Source organism: Stegodyphus dumicola, chromosome 4, assembly GCF_044657685.1.
Source record: "Stegodyphus dumicola isolate Sdum_Otavi_A_Nest chromosome 4, ASM4465768v1".
NCBI lineage: Eukaryota > Metazoa > Arthropoda > Arachnida > Araneae > Eresidae > Stegodyphus > Stegodyphus dumicola.
The window spans coordinates 157,572,544-157,598,181 of NC_140771.1; the positions used below are offsets into that span (position 1 = coordinate 157,572,544).

Here is a 25,638-nt window from a genome sequence, read left to right on the forward strand (position 1 = left end):
TGGTGGCTGGGGCCAGGCGCTTGTTAAATTATCCACTTCTACTCCTTTTGATTCGTATGACCAGTTATTCATCATTCGTGGTGTGGTTTGTATTTTGGATGTAACTTTTTTTACCTTTTAAATTCAGAAATGTTATCTAAAACTGCTTATGTTGCTGCAGGAGTATGTGGAACATTGTTCATTGGCTACTGCATTTATTTCGACAGGAAAAGGAGGAGTGATCCAAAGTTTAAACAAAATTTAAGAGATAGTAAGTTATTTGACTTTGTCAATAAAATATGAACTATCCGTGACGTAATTATGATACTGCTAATTCCGATATATATAATGATTATGCAATTGATTGTATGAATGAGGCACTTTTAATACAGTAAAAAAATAATTGACGTACGTTGTAAAAACACGTGCAAGGTTATGTTATTTTTGCCCGAGATGTTAGATTCATCATTTGTTGCATCAGAACGTCATGAACGTTTATGTGTCACCTAATATATAAAAAGAACCTATATTAAGTTGTTGAAATTTCAGACGCATGTATAGTCTTAAAAAATGAAACATTATCATTTGAAAAGTAAGTCTTTCTATTATCGGGATTGGATTTAGAAATGTATGTAATGTATGCACATGTGTATTTATGTATGTGCGTGTGTGTATACACACAATTACGTACGTTATACATGCATAAGTGTGCATCAATTTATTGCAATTTTAATAACCAAGCCGGCGCGAAATTCACGAAAAAAAGGTACTCTGCAGGCGTTAAGTAAACGCCGTCTCGAAAGACTAAGGTTGGTGAAGTCCGCGACAAAATATATCAGTATGCAATTCTTTAATAATGATTAATATTATCGAATCGGATTATTCTACACTAACTCTGCATCCACTGTTTAATGATAAGAGGTGTAAGCAGGCATATGCGATATCTTCCAATAAAAGAGAATAAAAAAGACTTCCTTCGGTATGGAAATTCTCAAAATAATAATATATATATAATTAAAATAATCTCACCTTTAGTTTTTGTAAATTTTTTTATACAAAAAAAAATTTGGGGGTTTGCATTTGCATCCCACACCTTCCGTTACCCCCTCTGTTCGGAGTCATAATAGCTAAAATGTTTGTCTCTTATTCAATTATTTGCCTGAAAGTGGTTTGCTTAGTGCTTTGAATATATCAGTCATGCAAGTTTCTTTCACATTGTAAACAACAGCTTGTTTCTTTGTCCTTGAGGACTTTTAATTATCAGGTTATTAAAATAACGTTGTTGCAATTTTTTGATGTGTTTATTAACCTCTTAATATTTTTGAATTTTTTTTTATTATTATTTTGGAGAAAATGTATGGTCTTATACTGTTAGCAGATTTAAGATATCAGGTGATTAGAGATATTATATTCAAAATATTGAAATCTTGGTACAGCTTACATAAGTGGTCTCAAATTGCCTATGGGCTTAATGTGCAGTTCGAAAGCAGGTCATGAGTCGAAATTTTTTTTTTTTAACAAAATGAAAAATTTGTTAACAAGATAATAATATTTTTAATAAATTTTAAATTTTGGTTATTAATTTTATAAATTATATGTTATATAACTTATCGTTTATGCAAATATAAACGTATATAAACAATAATAAAACTTACTTTAATTTCAATTAAAATTTAAGAAATTATGAAAAACTTGCTATTTTTTCGGAAAAAAATTACGAAGTGTGACAAAACAATAAAAAAGCTATTTAATCTCTTTCTCTTAATTGTTAAACTTTTTTAACACGTAAATCGAAACACATATGTTATAATTATAAACTTCTTTGTTTCTTACTGTAATGTGACACATGATTACATTTTGATTCTGATAAAGTTTGTATCCTTGGAAAGAAATTACTAAAAGTTATCTTCATTGTGAATGCTCATCTATCAGTTTGGTTTTTTTTCTTATTAATTTTCAAGTGTGAAAAAAAAAAGCTGTTCACATATAAATGTATTCCTAAAGAAAGTAAATTGTTCTTTTTAATTTTTTAATCTACAATATTCTACATGTAAATTTTAAAAAAAAAAAAGAAATTAAATCTAAACAGGTAGCATAAAATTACAAATATTCAATACTGCAGAAAAAGTTTGTTTTTGAATATAATCGACGACGTATAAATTCTATCAAATATCGTTTGAAATGATTGCGAGCACTGCCTAGCTGATGTTTATTTCTCCATTTAGCACTACCCCACAATCACCCCACAGTTTGAATATGACATCCAGTTTCGGAATCTACAAAATTATAACTGTGATTCACAGTGAAATGTTCATACCCAGCATTTTTTAATTTCTCTTTTCTGTATCCTTTCCAGCTCTTTTCGGAGATATAATGCTGTCATCCATGATGTTTTCCTGAATTACTGTCATCAAAGTTGTAGCACAATAATCGGAAACAGCAACTAGAAAACATTCTGTGCCTTCCTGGCATAAACCCCTGAATACTCATTGTTTCAGAAGAACATGTCCAAAGTTTTTCTTTTTGTGAAAGAAAGAAGTAGCTATTCCAATCTATTGTTGTTGATTTCTAGTTGAAGTTAGCAAAATTCAGTACTTTTTTTTCCTACGGCAAGAACCATACGTAACGACATATAGGAGCTTAGTTTGAGTTAAAAGTTAACTTCATCGGATGATTCTCAGAACGTAGCTTATTGCTGTGAATTATTCCTTTGTCCTGAAGGAATCTTATTGTAGCCTCTTCTTCATTTGGTAATTGTCAAATTGTGTAATTCATCATACTGAAAAAAAGAAAAAAATGGCAAAAAATGTGTGTGATAAAGTGTTTGAAGGTTGCTTGAGTTGAAATCCATCATCACTTTGGGTAACTGTATGGACCAGATGTGATGCTCAAGCAGATTGTTGGTGTTTGAATTTTTCTCAAGGTAGGCAAAATGTCGTATGATGAACAGTGCTGCAGCCTGCCATCCTCATCAATGACAGTCCCCTGAAGCAGGTAACTTTATCACTTATCTCTTACTATCTTAAGTGATAAGTAGAAACAGAGTGAAAGGGTGCATTCAGGCCATGAAACTCAAAAACTAGCATATGATTATTTTATTTGTGCAAAGGTAAAATACATTTTATGTAATAGTGCTTTATAGTAATCAGCAAATACTGGAGATTCAGTTATTGAATATTTAACATTCAACAGAGAGGGAAAAAAAATAAATATGTTTGGTAATGCCTTTAGTTAGTGTAATAAATAAGAAAATAAAAATTTTGTTAAATATAAATAGTAGTAGAATTGTACAATTTCAAAATAAAATTACATTTTAACAATAAGAAATATTTTTTAATAACTATTATGAGCGATACAACTTATTTTATTTTTGAACACAAAAAGAAAATCGTTTTTCTCCCCGATTCAGTTATATGTATTATATATTGGTGCTGTAGAAAAAAATAAAAATACAGATTCAAATTTCAAAATGTGTGTATGATAATATGCTATAAGGTGGTGATTCAAAAATTCTCACCAAATATGTTACCTTAAAAACTATTTATTACTCAGAAATAACTATCTTTATCTATATCTCTTTAGTTATTTATGACTCTACAATAATTAAATAGTTCTTTTATTCACACTCTAAAATGAGAAAAAAACAAAGTTACACTAACTCTTTAAAAAGAAGATAGTATATATTGCCATTCTCTGAAACATAAGCTGTACAAAACATAGATAATAATATGAATAAAAAAGAAACCCTATAGCGTAAAGAAAATTATTACATCTGCTTGAAGCTCGTGCAATATTACTCAGAAGCTGCAGTTAGAAAAAAATGTAAACAAAAATATTAAGAGTCAAAATATTGTTCATCCTCCCACCTTGCAATAATAAATTCGGGATTGAATATTGCAAAATAATAAAAAATTAAGGTTGATCTTTACAATATGGTAACTGGTAGTTTGGCGACATTTTGGAGGCGATAAAGGTTACTACCTGGGACTTTGGTAATAATGTGAGCAGTACTCAGTTCCGATTACGCATTATTTTGTGTGAGGGAAATGAGAGATCATGGGATATGTCATGTGATATTAATGGACGAATTACGGTTCTTTAAACGGAAAAGGGGCGAAATCGGGAAAAAATCTGGAAATTTTGTATTTGGCTTTATTCTGTGTTGTGTGAAACAGTGTTGGTTAATTTTTGGATCCCATGGCCGTAACTAAAGTGAATTCGAAATGGGTATTTAGTGGTATTGAAAAGGGTAGTAATAAATGTTTGTTTAAGGTTGTGGGAGATAGAAATAACGATGTTTTATTAAGTTATTTATTTTACCTGGTACCTTGCTGTGAAATATAAGTATGATTTTAAAGATTCTGAAACAGAAAGAAGAAAAGTTTATTGGACACGTAATCAAGATTCTGAAGAAGATTAGATAAGTTAGTATTTTTAATTATTTGAGGATATTATTTTTATGCATTGTTCTAAATGTAAGGTGGAAAGGAATTTGGTATTATTGGGAAAATTGTTATTATTGGGAAAATTGTTATTAGCAAAGATTTAGTTTAAAGTAATTAGGATTGTAAGGTAATTTTTATTAATTTAATGTATGTGCTCATTTATATTTTAAGTAGTGTTTTTGAATTTAATTATATTTTAATGAAATGATAGTTATTTTGTGAATTTTATGTTTGTAGGAATTTGGTATACGTTTTAGTTGAAGTAAACGTGCATGGAAATAATTTAAATATCTGACACTAAGTATTTGTAATGGTTGCGGTATGAATTCGTTGGTGACGTTTATAATATAATAGATGATTTAGAGGTAAAAGTTTTTGGATATTTTATTTATTTTATATGTGGAAATGTTCATATTTGGAAAGGGTATATACTTTTTCATTATTAGGTAATTTCATATATGTTCTTTTTACCGGGTTTAAAGATTGAGAAAATTGTCATGTATTTTCGTGAAATTTTTCTAATTTATGAGAAAAAAGTGTGCCAAAAAGTGCACAATGCCATTTTTGTGCAATTCTGGGATGTTTTTTTAAGTAAAAATAAGTCGGCGTGTACATGGTTTATGTGTATGTGTTATTTTGAAAAACGCGTAAGGAGTATGGTATTGTGCACTTTTTTCCAATTTTGCAGTGAATATTTGTCATGATTAAGCAGTTTTGTTTGATAAAATTTCTAGCATAAGTGTAATTCGGCTAGTACATTGTTGGAAGAAGTGTTCAGTAGATAAAAAGAAAAGAAACATGTCTTTACTTCGTGAAGACAAAATGGCGGCGGGAAAAAAAAAAATAGAGGGTTGCTGTAGGAGAGTTGGTTGCCAAATTTTCGCCAAAAAATCTCCAAGTTACCATAATGTAAAGATCAACCAAAATGAAACATTGTTCTCATAAGTCCAATCGATGAGGAACTCTAATTGTCCTTCCTGATTTGGTTATCGTGGGCAATTTTAAATGGGTGTGGATTATTCTATTTGTTTCTACAGGTACATCATCAATTGGAGTTCGCTCTACCGAAATATTTTCACATCGTTGACTTACGCTGAATTTCGATCGAAGTTCCTCAGCAGTCGATAATTCCAAAGGATAAAGATTTTGCACAGCTCTTATGACTTCTCCATTTTGCACTTTAATTCTGGCTCATCGACTTCCGCTGTCGGTACCTGGAAATAATTGTATGATTTTACCAAGAGGCCAATTTAATCTCCTTTTGTCATCACTTCCAATTAAGATAATGTCTCCTTTTTTTAATTTACAACTTCTAGTGAATTTTTTGCTTGTTGTTTTCAAAGTTTTAGCATTCCCAGGCTTAGGAGTCTGATATTTAGTAAAGCATTGAGTAGCTATAGATACTCTCTCTTCACCTTCAATTTCATCGAGCAAAAATGAAAGCAAACCGTCTAAATCCATGCGATGTGATGACGCATTTTTCTCTTTTTGCTCACTACTTTCAGATTCTCTCTGACTGCGATTAATAACTTGGAATCTTTACCATGCTCTTAATGTATCATCCGGCACTGACGATTCGACTAGAGGATATAACATCGCCGCATATTTATCTCTAGCAACACCCAGAACTTCTAATGCTCTAAGTTATCATAGAGTTTTCATAATGAAAATTTCTGCTGAGAGTTTTTTAATAATACTAACGAAAGTAGATCTCTAACATATACTTCTGTAAGAAGGTCTTCTTTCCCAAAATGCGATTGCAGTTATTGTAAAGCTTTACAAAAGTCATTAATTCGGACACCCATAATCTGGAATGATCTATAATCCGGACCTCAAAGCTACAAACGTTCTGCACATGCGTCGTGTTGACGCATGTGCGTAAGACCTTTATGGCTGCGAATTTGCGCATTCGCAAAATACGTTTACGAATGCGCGTTTAATGTACAACGGACTGTATATAATAAAGCTCTAATTATCTATTTCAGTTAATGTTGCAGATTGCATTGTTCCTTAATCTTCGAATTGGATCCGGCTTATTATTTTTTGCAGACTGTTAGAGCAATTTTATAAAAGTAAGCTTGAACTTTCGATTACGTCAAATAGAATTTCTGATTTATATTTACTAATATGTAACGGATCTACAAAGCGAAAGTACGTTTCGGAGTCCATTAAACAAAAAGTGGAATTGCTGCAAAAAATGGATAAAGGCATATCCTTTGTTTATGTAAACTTTGACGTTTGTTTATCTAAACTTTGTTTGTGCGCAATGAATTGGAAGTTGATCTGTCAGCAGTATCCTTATCTTCAGGGCAGATGTTTTTATTTTATTTGGCTTATAATTGCTTACTAAATGTAGTATTTCATTTCGATATACTCCGTCTTTGATATGATTTAAATCAAATGCCTCGTCACTATAATTCGCTTCCGATAGCGAAGAAAGTGACAGAGGTTATTGAAAACGAAAAAATTTCGATTGACAAATTAGTCGGTATTCTCGACACAGCAATGATAGGACTTGAACAGCGGAACTTTGTAACTGAACAAGAAATTTTGTATGTTTATAGAATTAAAGAGAATGTATTATCACATAAAAAACGAAGCAACTTAAACAAGTTACGTTGAAAGAAATGTTTAATAAAGTAAACAAATAAATATTAAGCTCTTTTTTTTTTTTTTTTTTTGTAAATTTTGATACACTTTAGATCATAGTTGTTCTTTATTTCGTAAATTACGGTTTCATATTTTTAATTTTATAATTTCTTCATGCCATTTTACCAGATTTAAACTGATGATCTATAATCCGGAATCGCCGAAGTCCTGAAGTCCCGACGAGTCCGGATTAATGACTTTTGACTGTATAACTTGCCACCGGGCGCGGAGAGCTTTTGATTAACTCTTCAGCAGATGACCCTTTTTCCATAGACTGCAATAAATATGCAAATTTATCATGATCATCTAAATTGGGATCATTATTGACCTTTTTAAACTGGCCTCAAAATCCTAACCAGCTTTTAATATTCCCATCAAAAATCGGGAGTTTAAGCTTAGGATAACGTATAGTAGCATTTTGAGTTAAGTTTTCATTAACAACAGAACCATTTTCCTTTTCAGCTAGAAGTGAAACTAATTTGCTTTCTACCATTCTCCACTTATCAATGTAGCATTTCGACTCATCAAACTCATTATTTATCACAGTTTCATCTTTATCAATTTTAATCAGTTCTTCTGTATAAGTCTGTTCTATTTCAATCATAGGTTTCGCTTTGTCCTCAACTAATTTAAGTTTCATAATTTTTTCGCTTAACCTTTTCTTGGGGGCTGGGACATATGTGTCCCGAAGTAAGTATACAACAACTGGGGGCTCCGGACAGTTTGTGCTTGGTGGCAGGGGTAGAAATTCTAGCGCTTGAGGCTTGATGACTATTTCATGACACCTCGTAGAGTGCGTTCTTTTGTGGGATTCCGCTAATGGATTGGGGAAAATTCTCCATGTTTTGAATTCGCATGTTTTGTTGGCAAATTTGGTATCTTCTAGGAAATATTTTCTTGAGAGGAGAAAATAAAAAGAATAATTTGTTACTTCGATTCACACGCATTTGCATTTTCAGGTTTTTTCCTGTGCAAATACGGCTTTCCTGTGCAAATACGGAGTTCAAATATCAAAGAAATTTTATTTTTGGAAATTCAACTGTTAAAATTCTTCGGAAATTATTTTAAAGCTTGAATGTAGTTAAAAATGCATATTTTTTCAGTTATTTCTGATTAAATTTTTTTTAATTTGGTTTCAATTCAAATTCGAAATTGTCTTTGTTTCAATCTTTTCATAAGTGTTTTTACCACTTTATTCCATTTTTTAATGTGCATGTTAAGGCAGTGTAAATAAATATAAAAGTTTCAAGTGATGAAAATTAATTTTAATGTTATTTCTAAATGACATACATTCCACAACTACTGCTTACTTGAGTGAAATTTTGGTTTGTTATGTTCTAAATGAAAACTAGCGGCCGAGCGGATAATATTTCTTTAACTAACCTGGATAATTTAACCTGGATTCAAATTCTGATGAATGGATTGACTGCATGAACTTTTTTTTGTTCTCTCATATAATTAGGGTATGTCAGCCAATTTCCTTTGAAGGCGCTCCACGATAGCCCCTTTCGCTTAGGTAGATAACTCTTTCTTTAATCCGACAAATAAAAATTAAAATATATTCGAAATAAGAAAGCTAAACTTATGTGCGTTTCCTTTTATGAATAATTTTGATAACAAAATGAATTTTAATTGTGTGACAAATGAAATACAAATTTTTACTAAAGCAATTATTGTAGAACATTTTCAAAACTTATTAATTTATCCGTTGTTATATGTTTGCGTCTATAATGTTATATCTATCAATTAGTTCAAAAATTAGACACCGTTTAGGTTAATTGAATATGAAAAAGCACACGAAGGCTGCCTACCTAAAAAAAAAAAGATGCCTTCGTGGAGATCTTTTAGAGGAAATTGGCTTGTATTCAGTTTCACATGGGGGAAGCAACGAAAACCGATCATGTGGCCAGCTCAATCGACTGACGTCGAACTAACAGCATTCAGCAGCCTTAACCACTCAGTTGCTAGTAATGTTAAGAAAGTAATTAATTTTATATGAGAATTGTGTTTTGGAGGGAATCAAATTTAGATATTGAAATACTAAGCATGTATACAGGAATTCAGATGTGTACCACTTTTTAGTTCCCTGAATTTAATCCTCAGTGCGGATCTTCATTAATATTCTTCAACTGAGTACGAATTTTCATTCCCAGCTTCATTACTCCCAAAGAAAGCAAGTGTAAATAGCTTGAGATCTGAAAATTTCGCATAACAGTTTGATACCTCAAAGGTGACTTTAGTATTCTGAAAATGTAGATCATAAAAAACTGAACAAGTATTTTGCTATTCGACAAAGATGTTTACTTTCTGAAATATCAATGACTTCATGTATATGCAATTCTGCATTCAAAGAAAAAATATAGTAATATAAATTATCGAACAGCTATCAAACAAAGTAATATCTTATATCGCTAAGTGATAAAACTAAATTTTTGTTACTGAATACATTAAAACTCAACATGGATTTTTTTTTTTTTTTTCCTAAAGCTGCAGTGTTTGCAACTGCATTTCTTTCTTGAACTAAAAACTATGAAGTGGTTAAAAAAAATTAAACATCTTATATGCCTGATGTAAAGGCAGATTAACTCTGGGATCACTATTTGCTACGCCACATGGAAGAAAAATAAAAAATTTCTTGGTTCATGCATTCTAAATTTTTAGTGCAGTACAAACGCAGTGACCAATTTCTATTTCTTCAGAAATGAATATACCAGAGGTGTAAAAGTAATAACACTCATTTTGGAATCCGGAAATGCTTTTTAGTAAAGTTTTTAGTTTCTTTGTAGTAAATAAACTCTATTTAATTTGATCTTCAACATCAGAATAATAATGTTATTAAAAATAAAAATGTATATATTGTTTGCAGGAAATGTTTGAATATTTTAACTCGATGAATTTTCAGTACGATGACAAGTGAATGTATTTAACTCCGATTTCTTCGCTTATTTTTTAGTACATAATCTACGTGCAAGTCTAAAAAAACTATTTTAGTCATAAAATGGAACACTTTTTAGAACAAAATTTTATAGTTGTAGCATACATTTCATATGGAGAAGATAAAATAATATTTTTTTTTCCCTTGGTAAAATTGCATTCATCTTACCTGCAGTGTGAAAGCGATTAGTGCATCCCGCATTCTAATGCCTAGGGCAATAGAACTAGATTGAAAGGAAATCATGACAGTTTCCCTGCCTGCCCAACAAAAGAGCACTAATCACATAGTCGTCAAGACTCAATTCGATAATTTTTCCCACTTTGCATAACTGCTGAGCCAAGAGCCCCCAGTGAAGGTACACAACTGTTTTTAGAGCCCACATGAAAAGGTTAAAGATAAATCATTTTCATTCTCAAAATCATTTAAAGCTCTTGTAAACAATCTCCTAAATTGAGATCATTTGCACTTCAAAACATCCATTATAAATAAACGAAAGAATTCTACTTGCAGGTAACAGTCCTTCCAGCGGATGCCAAATGTTAAAAAATTCTCACTAAATTTGTTACCTCAAGAACTATTTATTACTTGGAAATAACTATCTATATCTCTTTAGTTATTTATGACTCTACAATAATTAAATAGTTCTTTTATTCACACTCTAAAATGAGAAAAAAACAAAGTTACACTAACTCTCTAAAAAAAAAGAAGATAGTATATTGCCATTCTCTAAAACATAAACTGTACAAAACATAGATAATAATATGAATATATAATGAATAAAAAAGAAATCCTATAGCGTAAAGAAAACAATTACATCTGCTTGAAGCTCATGCAATATTACTCAGAAGCTGCAGTTAGAAAAAAATGTAAACAAAAATATTAGTCAAAATATTTTTCAGTGGTACAAGAACGGCAATGCATGTAGTAAAGATCTGTCATATTTGTGTTATATAAAAACAAATTAAGTTTACTTTATGGTCTACTTGATAAATGTAAATTGGTTTTTATATCATAAATTTAATGAATATGTATGTTGATCCTGCCTAGTTCATATACAGTACAAAGTCCGAGATCCGGAATGATCTAAAATCCCGACCTCAAAGCCACCAACAACATTTTTGCATGCACATTTGAATTTTTCCCCTCCATAAAGCATGTGGAGAGTCCAGATTCTTAATTTCACTTCAGCACTAAATAAAATACCTCATTATTGAAGAAACAGTTATTTTAGCATAAATTTGTGAGATAAATAATCTGGTGCATGTTTGCTTGGCATACATCTGAAACTGAAATAATCTGTATAGAAACATCATCAATTTTACACTTACTTATATTTTATATCCCTGGCACCAACCTGGCAAAGCATTATTATATTTTGCTTTTATCACTGAATGATTATCAACGCATGACAACTTGAGTAACGACTCATGCAGCGATGCCAAACATTTTTTTTTTTTTAATGTTAAATGAATAACAAAGTGCATGGTAACCTTTTATATTGACGTTACACTTGGTGATGATTACAGATTTAAGTTAAATGTGCTAAGAAATGTTGACGAAGAAAAAGTTAAGGAAAATTTCTTTCCATGTTAAAAATAGATTTGGTTAATGGTACTCATAGACCAAAAGGTTACATTTAGGGCTTTTTGAATTGAGAAAAACTGATTTGTTATTCACATAAACTCAGAACTGCCACCAGAGTTCATATGCACCAGGCGACAAATTTAGAGAAGACAAAATTTTTAGAATTTAGAGAAGCAGTGAGCAACCAAATTAAGGGATGTCAAAATTTTTAGAATATAGTTGAAAAGTACTGGGACCCAAAATTTAGGTTTGGCAAAAATTTAGAACTTGGGGAGGTTCTTGGTAGAAAAATTTAGGACCCACAGAGATTGCATCAGGCAATAAGATACCTAGCACCAGCCCTTCATAAGCCTTAGAGTATATAGTTAGAGTTATGTGGTTATGAGATATGGTTAGAGTTACATGGTTATTTAATGGTTAGAGTATATGTGGAAATTTATTTATTCAGGACTCGGATAAGCCTTAAGCATGTGCAAGAAATATATGTTAGTATAATAAATAACTAGAATAATACAACTGACGCTTGATTGTTTTGGTACACAATAAAATCTCATGATACCATGCCCAGTAATGTATAGCTGATGCTTTTAAGCTGGGCTAAAATTACACTTTTGTGATTCCAAGGTATTTCAGTTGATATAGCTGATTATGCTGTTCATTAACTTTCTGATTTGATCCAGCTTATTATTTTTTGCAGGCTGTTAATATTACAGCAATTTCATGAAAATTAAAGTTTGAACTTTCGATTTTGTAGAAAACAGTTTTTAATTCTGGAGCTGCAACATGATCTACTAAGCGAAAGTTTGTTACGATGTCTATTAAAAAAAGGGGGAGGAAATGCAAAAAAGTGCTGTAAAAAATGGATAAAGATATACTCTGTCTCAAAATTATGAGAGTAGGCCATTGGAAAGTCAATGTTGAGGAGGAAATAACATGACATAAGAAAGTAAGAAAACAGGAAAAGTAACTTTTTGAATTGTTTGTGCATTTCAACATCCCACTTGCGATGAATAATAGAAAAAATATTCGTTATGCTAAAAGTGACTATCATGACAGTGATGACTGATTGGGTCAGAAGTGTTGCAATGAGGGCATGCCATTGACAGGATCAATGCTAATGACTCAAGCCAAAATATTTCATGAAGAAATGAAATTAAAAATTGGGTGCATATATTCGACAAGTTGGTTAACTGATTTTAAAAACTGCCATGGTATAAGGCAATTAAAAATTTCAGGTGAAAAATTGCAGATAAATTCATTGAACTCGTTAATAGTGTATTATCATTGAACTCGTATTATCATTGAACTTGTATTATCATTGAACTCGTTAATAGTTTTATCAGCATTGTAAATTTGTTCTAGAGATAAAAGTTATCTCTAGAACTAATTTACAATGCTGATAAAACTAATCTTTTCTGACAATATGTAAGCTGAATCAAATCAGAAAGTACCTTGGTAACCTCTACAGAAAAGGCTCTATTTACTGTCAACGATTCAGAAGCGAGACTAACAATTTTAGCATACACAAATGATGCAAGTAAGTCAAGTGTAAACTTTTCATAATTGGGAAAAAATACATGACATCGAGCATTTTAAATGAGCAAAGATTTTCTCTGTTATGTATCGTGCAAATGAAAGAACATGGATGGCACAAGCATTAATGAATGATTCGTTTGAAAATAATTTCATACCCGAGGCTCAGCAACATTTGAATTCAATTGGTTTACCTGATGACGCAACAATTGTCCTAATTGTAGATTGAACTGTTTGGCTGATACTTCACTTAAAGTTTTAGTGAAAGATAATGTATCCGTCTTATTCTTTCCTCCAAATTGTACATCTGTCATTCAGCATATGGATATCAAAATAGTCTGCACACTGTAAAGTGGCATTTTTAAAATCCATGTTAAATTTCTTGAATAATGGCAAGACTAATCAAGAATTTTTGAAATACTTTTAGTGTAAAATATGCTGTATGGAGCATTGCAAGATCATGGGAAGATATGTCTCAAGATACTTTAAAAAGTGTCTGGCATAATTTTACGGCCAGCTACCATATTTCATGGTGAGGATGATAAAGATGATAGCTGTGAATTTGAAGGATTTTGGGTATCTCCAACCGAAGGTGAAATTTTCCAATTAATGAATTTTCTAAAGGACCGTGAACAAACGGTAGTAATTGAAGATGATAAAACTGGAGTTTTTCATTGAGATAGCAATGCCCTAATTGTTAATCAATGGTTAAATTTAAGGGTGCCTTTTGTATTATCATGAAGTTGTTGTTTTATTTATGGTAACCTAAGTAGTTGAATGTTATGGAAACCCTATTATGACATAATTGGTTGTGCAATTGTGGTAAATTTGAATAATGGGAAAAGATTTGTAAGGGCTTGTGGTGTGTGTTGGTTAGGAAGTATGTTGCTGTTTTGTGGTTTAGACGGTAAAATGGCTGAATGTGGTAAGATTAATTTAAAGTTTCTGTACGATTTGGAACAAAGGGGAAAAGTGCATTAATGGACTGGTGTGTTAATGAAGGTTTACTTAGTAGCCATTATAAGTTTCCTGTTTGTTGGTAGGAAACACGTATGGTCGAGTGTCGGAGGATCCCGGCACTACAGAGGATATTTTTTAACTCTTTGTGAATTTATGTGGCGGCGCCAGTATACAGATTATAGTTCAGATAACTTTAGGAAGTTTTAGGATGCTGTTAAGAAATGTGTAAGGTTAGTGGATATTTCCTTTGTGTAGTGCTAAGATGAATTTCCTTTTTTATATCATTTGATTATTTGATTTAAAATGTTGTTTATAGAAATTATATATTTTTTGTTGGCTGCTCCTTTGATTTTTGAAGTGAAAATAGATCGATGTGTACATGGGCAAAGTCTAGGGAGTGCACAATGCCAGGTTTGTGCAGTTCTCTGATGTTTCTTCAAGTGAAAATAGGTTGATGTGTACATGGATACTGAGTTTTTGCAATTCTTTGACTTGTTATTTTGTCTCTGTGTAACATCAATTTTTGGTGCAAAAATTGCCACTACACAAAGCCAAAATAACTAGTAAAAAAAATTGCACAAACTTGGTATCCATGTACTGCCAAAAATCATCAATTTACACCAAGGGGCACCCGCGAATGTATTATATCCAATCAGTTAATGAATGGCGAAATCTGTAGTATGGTTCTAGATCCAGGAAATATCACTACTGATTGTGAAGAAAGTGACAGATAGGTTATTGAAAACAAACAAAAAAAAAAAAAAAAAACAAAAAAACAAATTATTGACAAGTTAGTTGAATTTCTTGACACATGCCCTTTCCAAAATTTAAACAATTAAACTTTGCCTTTAAATCATAAATGCTTCGTTATGTCATAAATCACGAATTCATATTTTTAATTTTATAATTTCTACATACCATCTTACTAGATTTATACTAATGATCTAATATCAGGAAGAATCCAAAATCCAGAAATGCCGAAGTCCCGACGATTCCATACCTCGGACTTTGTACTGTATTTATGACTGCCTGCAGCAAATCTCTGGGGATGGTTGAGGGTTTTATTAATATTTCATCAAGCAGGCATTTTCAGTATTTTATTAAATATTATTTTGACCCAATTCAGCATTTATAACTCTTAATACATTTTTCATTTATTCAGAACGAGCAAAAGCACTTTTAATGAAAGAACAAGCTAGAAGAAATGCTTCCAAGGTAATCAGTTTTATATATAGCTTAATTTTTGAAATTACTTATTTATGTCATCATTATTCTCGAGTTCCTATGTTACATATTAATTATATGGTCTAGGCAGTAGCCCGCATATGCTTTGCAGCAATCCAAATGAGCCAATTATATAATCTGAAAATAATTTTTATAATCAAACTTGCGTATGATAATTTTCAGAGAATTCTCAAAATATGTAGCTTCTTAACCCCCCCCTCCAAGCTACAGACTAACAGCTGTGTTTGTATTTATTTACTTGATTTGTATAACTACGTAGTTTACTGTTAGTATTCATAACCTTTCATTCATTAGGATATTATTTAGATCAAAGACCATAAAAAAAATTTAAGTATACTGAGAGATAGAAAATTTCCAGAGTATGATTAAAGTTGCTTTTCCAGACCACAAGTTTTTGAGCATTTGATGTCAGTGAATCATAAACTGCACCAGATTAATCTAATAACTTGCACTGCATTTTATAGGGAAGATTAAGTATGAAAACTATTAATATTTGAAGAATAAGTTTTAGGGATGTTAATGTAACATTATATATAAAAATGACAGTGACTTTTTATATTAAAATCAGTTGAGCATAAGCAGTTTTAGTTTGCAGCTCAAATACTCTAGAATAATATGACCAACTCTAGAATTATATGACCAAATTTAGTTATTCAAATTTAAAAGCATGGGACAGCATAAATGCTGAACATTTTCAATTATCAGTCATGGCATATATGGTGTATGGTATTCATATCACTGATGTTAGAATTGCACCTTTTTGTGTCTTTTTCAATGTTGAGAAAGCAGTAAGATGAAATTCTACCCAGCACTTGCCAATAAACTGCCACAATCTGTTGATACTTTTTTGTGATAAAATATTTCCAAGGTTGAAATACGGTTTAGCCCACTGCTTGGCGATAGTTTTTCAATGGGCAATAAACGTGCCAAAATGGCTAACCCGATATTTGAAACCAAGCAGCAGTCAATGCATTGGTGGCATAGTGGTTCTCCAGTCAGGTCAAAATTCAAGCAGAGGCTGTCGGTACGGAGAGTGATGTACACGGTGTTCTGGGACAGAAAGGGCATTCTGCTCATTGAGTTCCTTCCACGTGCTGAAACAATGCTGACCGTTACTGTGAAACACTGTGGAAAATGTGATGAGCCATTCAAAAGAAAAGGCGTGGAATGCTTACTGTAGATGTTGTGCTCCTCCATGACAATGCTCGTCCACATACAGCTCGACGCAGAGCAGCTGTTCTGACGGAATTTGGCTGTAAAGAAATTCCTGTCCTCCATTGAGCGTTTTGGCAACAACGAAGTGCTGAAGACGTCTGTCACATGCTCGTTCCATTCACAGGCGGCAGAGTTCTACGACAGAGGGATACAAAAGTTGATACCACGATACAACAAGTGCCTTGGTTCTGGTGGTGGTTATGTTGAAAAATAGTCAAAACATTGCTGTACTTGTTGCCACTAAATATGTTCCTGAAAGTGTGTTTTTTTTAATAGGGAAGCTTACTTTCTGGATACTTTACGTATCTGTTGACAAATGTTTTTTGGAACACGGTGTGTTATAAAAAATATTTCTGAAAAAGATAAATTAACTGTATTCCCAGATTTTTTAAAAGATGGGACCTTGTCATTTATATCCACAAATGTATCAAAACTGAAATTAACTAGCTGAAATAAGGTTTTGTCTTGAATACAACACACTTTGCTTCCACTACTTGGCCTAACTAGATTGCTGTTGCAGTGCTCTCTTTTTACTGCAACAATTTAAAATAAGTAAATTTTCGAGATTGGGCAAGGTTAATGTGTTGAGTTGTTTATGGCTGCAAAATGTTTAACTAAAATGAAAGGATTATTATTTAAATTCACACCCTTTTCACTTTATACAATCGAGTTTGTAAGGAGTATACCTTCCCCAATGCAAGGAAGATAATTATTGTCATTTCCATAGCTAAACCAGGAAAAGACCTGAAAAATCTCTTGAATTATCTCTCCATTGCACTTATGAGTCGTTTATGCAAGCTGTTAAAATAAAGGTAAAACGTTGCCTAGTTTGTTTCTTGGAAAATCATATAATCTCACCTTATCAGAGCGGTTTCTTTAAAGGAAAGATAATCATGGATAACTTACTACTTTTGGAAACATGCATAAGTAAATTTCATTCTCAACTTCTTTAAGGTAAGGATTTTTAAAGTCAAAATTGGCTGTGTATTGACAAATACTTTTAAATAATGAGATGAAAGTGTGTGACACAAGGCTATGTGTTGAGTTTAGTATTGGTTTTATAATTATATGGTTTTTAACTAAATAAAATTGATATAATGTGTGTTTGACACAGTATAAATATTTTGATTATGTACCACTAAATATACTGACCAATCAACCCGAATATTTGACATAAAATAACATACAGAATAACAGTTTATTGATGAGTCAAAGCAACAAGAATCAGCATAATATTCATAAATTTTCAGGACTTGTTTCGAAGGTTTAAATGTAGAACCTTCTTAGCTGCAGAAGTGTGAATGACTCTTCTGCATCCTTCATTTGCACTTCTGAAGCTGAAGAAGAAGACTATAATACTTAAACCTTGGAAACTAATCCTGCAGATTTATGAATATTATGCTGATTCTTTTTGCTTTAACTCCTCCAATAACCCTAATAATTTAGTTTCCTGTTTCAGCACCTGTGCAGATTTGTTCTTCGTAATTTTTACTTCATTCTCAGAATAATTCCTTTGGAAGTTTTCTTGTATTTATTTTTTACATTGTAATGTGAATAAAAGACAGATATAATATGGGAAGTGTTCCGATTTAAAAATGGGAAAAACAAGTGCTAAATGCAAGTTTATGATTATATACAAAGTGTAAAAGCATATACAGTCAAAAGTCTTTAATTTGGACTCGTCGGGACTTCGGCGATTCTGGATTATCGGTTTTTTCTGGATAATAGATCATCAGTTTAAATCTGGGAAGATGGCATGCAGAAATTATAAAATTAAAAATATGAAACCGTAATTTATGAAATAAAGAGCAATTATGATCTAAAGGGTATCAAAATTTTTTTTTTAAAAAAAAGGCTTAATATTTATTTGTTTACTTTATTAAACATTTCTTTCAACGCACACATGCATAAAGCATACATTACGAATGGTCGAAATTAGAAAATTGCAACCAGAAAACTATTTGATGTGTACTCGTGATTTTTATAATGATGAGGAATTTGATTTAAATCATATCAAAGACGGAATACTACATTTAGCAATGAATTATAAGCTGAATAATATAAAAACATCTGCCCTGAAGATAAGGATAGTGCTGACAGATCAACTTCCAGTTCATTGCGCCCCCACCCCCCTCCACCGCAAAGCAGCGTGAAATTGATAAACATATTTCGGAATGGTTAGAGAATCAAAAGATATGCCTTTATCCATTTTTTGTTTGATGGACATCGAAACATGCTTTCACTTTTGTAGATCCTTTGGTAGCTCCAGAATCGGAAATTCTTTTTGACATAATCAAAAGTTCAAGTTTACTTTTATAAAATTGCTCTATTAGTCTGCAAAAAATAATAAGCCGGATCCAATTAGAAGATTAAAGAACAACGCAATCTACAACATTAACTGAAATAGATAATTAGATAATTTTAGCTTATACCGTCCGTGTTATACATTAAACGCACATGCGTAAAGGTACTATGTGCATGTGTTAACTCATTATGCGTTGACACATGCGCAGAATGTTTGTAGCTTTGAGGTCCGGATTAAAGACTTTTGACTGTAGAAATGTGTTCATATAAAGTCCTATAATCTTAAAATTTACCATTTATTGTGGTGTATAATGCTCACTTTTAATACAAAAATTAAGATTGAAATTTGCAGGTGTGCATTATATGCCAAATAAAAATAATGGATTTTAAAATAAGGAAAAGATGAGCATACAAAAATTTTATTTGTACACGTACCCGAGTGCTGTTTGTTTAAAAGAAATGACATAGCTTTTGACCTAGAAAATTTTCATTATGGGGTAACATGAAAAGTTCATCATATTCACATCACTGTTAGTAATGGTTTGTAAGTAAATAATCATCTTCTATTCCATCTAGATTATTAGAAATACATTTTTAAATGACTTTTGAATTAAATCGAGTTTAATTTCATTCTATGCTTTTATTATCCACTCGCACTACTTGTAGACTGGCATGATGCATTTGCTTCTGTAAACATTTTTTCACCTTCTAAGCCCACTTATTTCACTGTCATTTTAAATTTTCTTTGAATGTTTTATTAATACACACAACTAGAGGCTAAACTAATTGGCTGAAATAACAGCCATGTCTGTATTACACTCTTTCAATAATTTCTTCGTATTATTTGTTAGATGGGACTTGAACATGTCCCAAACTAAAAGACCTTCTGGATTCTTTAAGACACTTTTGCCAAACATTTCTTACCCACAGTTTTGTACCATTCTCATTCATCCATCCTTTCCCTTGAATATGAATGAAAATACCATTTGGGAAATTACATTGCAGCACTTTCTTTTAAAAATAACCATGGGTATTAATTTTTGTACTGTCCACTAAGTGAGAAGAAAGCACTATGGGAAGGTGATATATTTTGTGACCTATTGTTTACGTAAACCGATTTTGTGGCTTTCACATCAATCGCTCATATATTATTCCCCTTAAAGCTTGTCAGTTCAGTGTACTCATTGTTTGAAAACCTGGGAAAATTTTTTGAATGAATAACTTGAAAAAATAAACATCGCATATGTATGTTTCATGTTTCTTCATAAAAAAAGGGTGTACGTTATGCAGCGATTATACCTAAAAATGAAATAATGTAGTTAGAAATTATAAGTGCGCATTATACACCATAATATTCAGCATATTATATATATATTTTTTAAAAAACTAAGCTATTTTAGTAGTGATGATTTTGATAAACAAAACACTTAAATCTTTCAGAAATTAAGATAGATTGAAATTTGTCTAAAAAGAGGAAAATCTCAGTGCAGTAAAGAGAATTACCATACTTTATGAACAAGAATATAGGACCACAGATGTTAAGGGTGCACGATTCCTCTAGATTTTAATATATATATATATATTTGCTTTAATACTGTATTCTATAATCTATTTGTGATTATCCCATATTAAAAAACTAAATAAAAATAGTATATTGATATAATTATTTTTCTTCCCCTTGAAAATATAAAAAGTGGAACAAAATTCTCTAGACTGATATGTTGAAAGCTGGTTTAAATATAAATAAGAGTAGTAACGTTAATAATGTGTATCGCAGATAACTCGTTGGCTTTCAGCTAGAGCTGAAATGGGTGGTCTTATCAGCTTTTTATTATTGGTTTTCATAGAATTGCTGTGTTCAGTTATGTTCAGATGTATGGTTGAAGAAAAGGTCTTTATTGCAAGAAAATTTCATAATGATTACAAGCATTCCTTTAATTTTGATGCTGCTTTTGTGTCATGGTTTGACAATGATTTTGCCTCATTTGTTACTGAGTGTGGATACTTGGAGAAGTATTTAAACAAAGATATGCTATTTTTATTGATGAATTGGTTGGCAGAGAATTTATAAGTATATTTTTTAGACACTGATGTATTGATTTTCTGTGTTTCTATTTTCATTGCGAATAATGATAGCATAAACACCTGAAGTATCTGTTGTGGTGACATCTGATTAGTCTGATCATAAGTTTCCAGATGCAATGGGTTTTGATAATGGCAAGTTTATAACCAAATTTTTTAAACATGAACTTAAGTTTTGGGTGATTGCTTTTAAACATGGGACTGGGTGGGATGAAAAATTAATTTCAATGATTAAAAAGCCTACAGCTATTGAAGTATTTATTTACACAATTGCATTTTTACGAGATTATTTTTATACATATCCGGTTGTTCCCCATTATGCTGTTTAAATTATGGCTTAAAACTGGATGGGTGTATACATTTTCCCCCTTATTATGTTTATGACTGGATTAAGTTTATATACTACAAACTTTGAAACTTAAGTACAACGTTATGTGCTACCAACTTTGAAACTTGAGAAGCTGGGATATTTTGTGAAATTCACCTTCTAATAGATGAATTAGATCACTTAACTATTTATAATGGGATTCTGAAGTAAAATATATTATTTTATTAGATACTCTAAATTTTCTGTTTAAGTGCTAATTTCAATTTTGTTAAGTTTCATAGAATTTTGTTATGGGAACATTCTGAGTAGTAATGGAAAGTTATTTATTAAATTACTTTTAAATAATGTTTATGTTAATAATATGTTTGTAATATGTTAATAATATGTTTAATGTTAAAATTAATGTTAAATGTGGTGCAGATTAACTTAGTAATGTGCCATATCTTGCTGTAATACAAAACAAATATTAATTAAACAGCGTTAAATTTTCATAAAAATTAATAAAAGAAATTACACTAAAAATCACTGTAGGTTGGGAAATAGAACAATTTAAGTTTCAATTTAATAATTTCATTTATTGCTCGGAAACATTTTCCTTAGTAAAAACAAAAAAAATTAGAAACGGGAGATTCAGTGGTTTATGGTGAGATGTGATGTTAGTTCAAGATAGTTTGCACCTATGAGATACGCTTTGCACAAAAAAGGGGGGCAGTTTAATATCTCTCGTTCTACTGGACCAATTGTCGAAATTTAACTTGTGTTTTTCATGTCTCGAAAATGTGACTTTGGATATGTATTAGATATATATATGTAGGATTGTTCTAGCATAGGTATTTTGAACAAGAAATCAGACTTTTTCTGAAATAACGTATCAATTTTTCCCCATATTTCTATTGTATAATTCAAATTATGCCTAGCTATTTTATAATTTTTGGTAAGAAATTTAAAAATTTATATTGGCACTTTTTTTTTTTCCCAGTTTGTGCCAAGAATTCACTTGGCAAACTTCTTAATTTATGGTACCCAATTTTCCATTGTGCACAAGGTGGAGAAAAAAGCTTTTCTTCATCCAGCACTTATGCGAATAAATTAGGTTCCCCTCCAACAGTATACAGGACTGAAATTTATGTTTGAACTCTGTGCTAGAAGATTATTTCCTTTCTGCTTTCTCTAATTATAATGATATTATGAATAATCAATATCAATTGGGCCTATTCTGAAATTTTAACATATTATTTTATTACTGTACCAGGTTATTTAAAAATTGTAGCACTGTTTAAATTAAAAGATTTTACTTTTCATAATTTGTGTGTCATCAAATATATGTAAGATAAAAAATATGTAAATCAGCTTTATAATTTAATTTAGTAATAGTCTCTTAATTCCTCATTTTAAATTCAGGTATTTCCTCTATTCTTAAAAATATATATATAACATTTCTGGAGTGCATCATTTCCAGATCAATCTATCTTACGTGTTGCATAATGCTATGACATAGCTGATTCGGAACCGAAACTCAAAATTTCAAAAACTGAAACTAACCTAAACCAAAACATTCCTCTTGCCGAGTTCCATACTGGATAACTGCACACTTCAGCTTTTCCCAGTGTGCTGCTATCACAACATTATCAAAAATGTAAATGTTCTAAATATAGGCATGATTAGAGTGCCAAGTGAATAGTGGCCAAATGTCAATTAAAATAAAAAATTGAATTTAATCCACCTTGACTGCCAAGCTTCCTACTCATTAAGGATTTAAAATTCTACGCAGTCAGAATTCTTCCTCTTCAGTATGCCATCTACGTGCTTTGCTATCAGTATTTTCTGCATATCTACTTCTCAGTGTTCTTACATCAGTACTTCTAAATTTATATATATGTGTCTGTGTGCTTCTTATAAAACTTTTTTTTTTTTTTTCCCTGTTAGCATAAAAACAAACATCCCCCCAAACAGTTTATATTCTGTACTAAACTATGAACTTTCTGTACAAAATGATTTCTAGCCTTAAAAATATACTGAGATACATTACTGTGTTTTAGATACCAGAATTAAAAGATTATGAATCTGTACAAAAATTCTTCATTCAAGAAGTACAACTTGGTGAAGAGCTTTTGGGACAAGGTAAATTGTATTTATTTTTCAAAATTTAATCCTTTTTTCATTTCACATTAAAGCATTTCTTTTCATTTCTGTAATTTTTACATATGTACACATAGGTGACATTGAAAATGGTATTGAGCATCTAAGTACAGCACTGGCTATTTGTGGAGACCCATCACATTTAATTGATGTTTTAGAGCAACAATTACCTCCTCAAATTTTTGCCTTGTTGATGCAAAGATTACCTGCTGTCAGCCAGGTTAGTATAAAATTTATTTAAATATTTTTATTCAAATTAATGTTCTATAACTTTTATTTGCTTAAACAGAATATCAAATTTTTACCAATATATTTTAAAAGTTACTGTTACTGCAAGTGTTACTGTTTTTACAAAAGGAAAAAAAAAATATCCTGTCAAAATAAGGAATGTTGCCAATCCATATGCTGTAATTTCTGTTTAATTTTTAACCTTTAATTTTGCAGTTTATATGTATTATAAAATTTGATTGCATTATGACACAAATTTACTTTAGATGTTTAATTTTTAAGGTTATATATACAAATTGAAGAACAAAATGTTTGCATTTGTACATAATTAAAAACATCAGTTTAGAGAAAGGTTTCTGATGTTAACAGATGAAATGACAAGCATTGCTTTGCAGACTGTCATGAAAAGTATTAATAAAAAGTTTTTTAAAAAGATCTTATTTACAGAATCCTGTGGTATGTATGGTCCCTGATATAGAGGGATTATTACCATATACCAAAATATATAGTGATAATCCCTATATATCAACCTCTTTAAATTTGTATACCCCTTAAAACCCTTTAAATTTATATTTAATTATATTCGTAAATGAAACTTTTAACATTACAATAAAAATATTAAGTATGCTATGAGTGTATATATATATCAAAGCAAAGAAGACACCTGAGTCACATGGCCAGGATTGACAAGATACATTTAAAACATATATACATTCTTGTCTTTTTGACATTTTAGATATTGGACTGTTTTAAAAAAAAATGGTAAATGTGAAATTAGTTTTCTTGGAAAAGCAGTCATTTCAACATTAAAGTCCAAAATTGGAAAAATGTGTGTTTCTGAATAATAAAGATTAAAACAAAATGTTAAAAGGAGTGCAATTTTACATTCTTTTGAACATTCATTTCATTTTTTCTGTAACAATTCTACCACTAAATATACTGTAATGTATCACAGTTTGAGAACAAGTGCTGTATAGTATATACATTGTACTTACTATACACCAAAATATATGGTGATAGTCAGTCCTTTTTCTTTTCTATCCTATTTGATAGTAGCAGAGAAAATCATATCTTTTGCGTATAAATATATACCAAAAGAAAATTCTTAGGAATCTATAAATATTATATCTTACTTCATAATCATTTCTTTGATAATTTTCTTGAAAATTATTCCCACATAGTAATTTGATGTCAAATATTTTTAAGAGGCTCTCTACTTTGCCATTCTGTCTCTGTTAATTATCTATTGCATAATTTGTGACATCATTAAATCTAATCAGTCATTAAAATCATTACGAGTTTTATTATTTTCCACTCATTACGAGTACCAACAGTAATATGAATGTATTATTATTACTGTGATTTCTTTGTATAAATATAATCAGAACTTTACATTACTGAGTTATATAAAATTTTCATTTTAAGCAGTTCATAATAATATTTATAAACAAAATTCGAAGAAATCGCACAGTTTCATTAAAAAAGTAAGTATCTCAATTACAGAATTTGTTGGTAAGGCAACTGAAATATTACAAAAGGAATTCATAAAAATGTTTCAATTGGTTAATTCTGCATTATTTTCTATAGTAATTACAAGTTCTCTACATTATATTTCTAATCAAATTAAATTATGCTAATACATACAATGTTGCCATTAAAAAGTATTTTCCATTTCACACACTATATTTAGACATCAGCAATTAGTTGTTAAAATTGCTTTCGTAAAATTAACACCATATCTAGTGATACTTAATAAAAATTTGAATCTCGTATATATATTTTCTTTTCAGAAACTGGTTTCTACATTAGCTGGCAGACGCATGCAAGATGAAGATGTTGAATAGTCATTATTGTAGCATAGATTTTATTTTTGTGATCATCTGCTAGGCAATAAAGACTGATATGTAACATGTTTATGGACAAGCATCAAAATTGTACATACTACAAAGTGGCAAATGTGCACGATACATTAAAAATATGTCAAAAGTATATTGTGCAAATTTCTTTTAATA

General features: G+C 30.7%; 1 protein-coding gene across 1 annotated transcript; it reads left to right on the top strand.

The window, feature by feature from the left end:
- LOC118204510 (mitochondrial import receptor subunit TOM20 homolog) lies at window positions 1-25,615 on the top strand. Its single transcript, XM_035376824.2, has 5 exons — window positions 1-250; window positions 15,248-15,300; window positions 23,299-23,380; window positions 23,476-23,618; window positions 25,417-25,615. The coding sequence occupies exons 1-5, from the start codon at window positions 130-132 to the stop codon at window positions 25,468-25,470; spliced, it is 453 nt and encodes a 150-aa protein (XP_035232715.1). The 5' UTR covers window positions 1-129; the 3' UTR covers window positions 25,471-25,615.
- The last annotated feature ends 23 nt before the right edge of the window (window positions 25,616-25,638 follow it).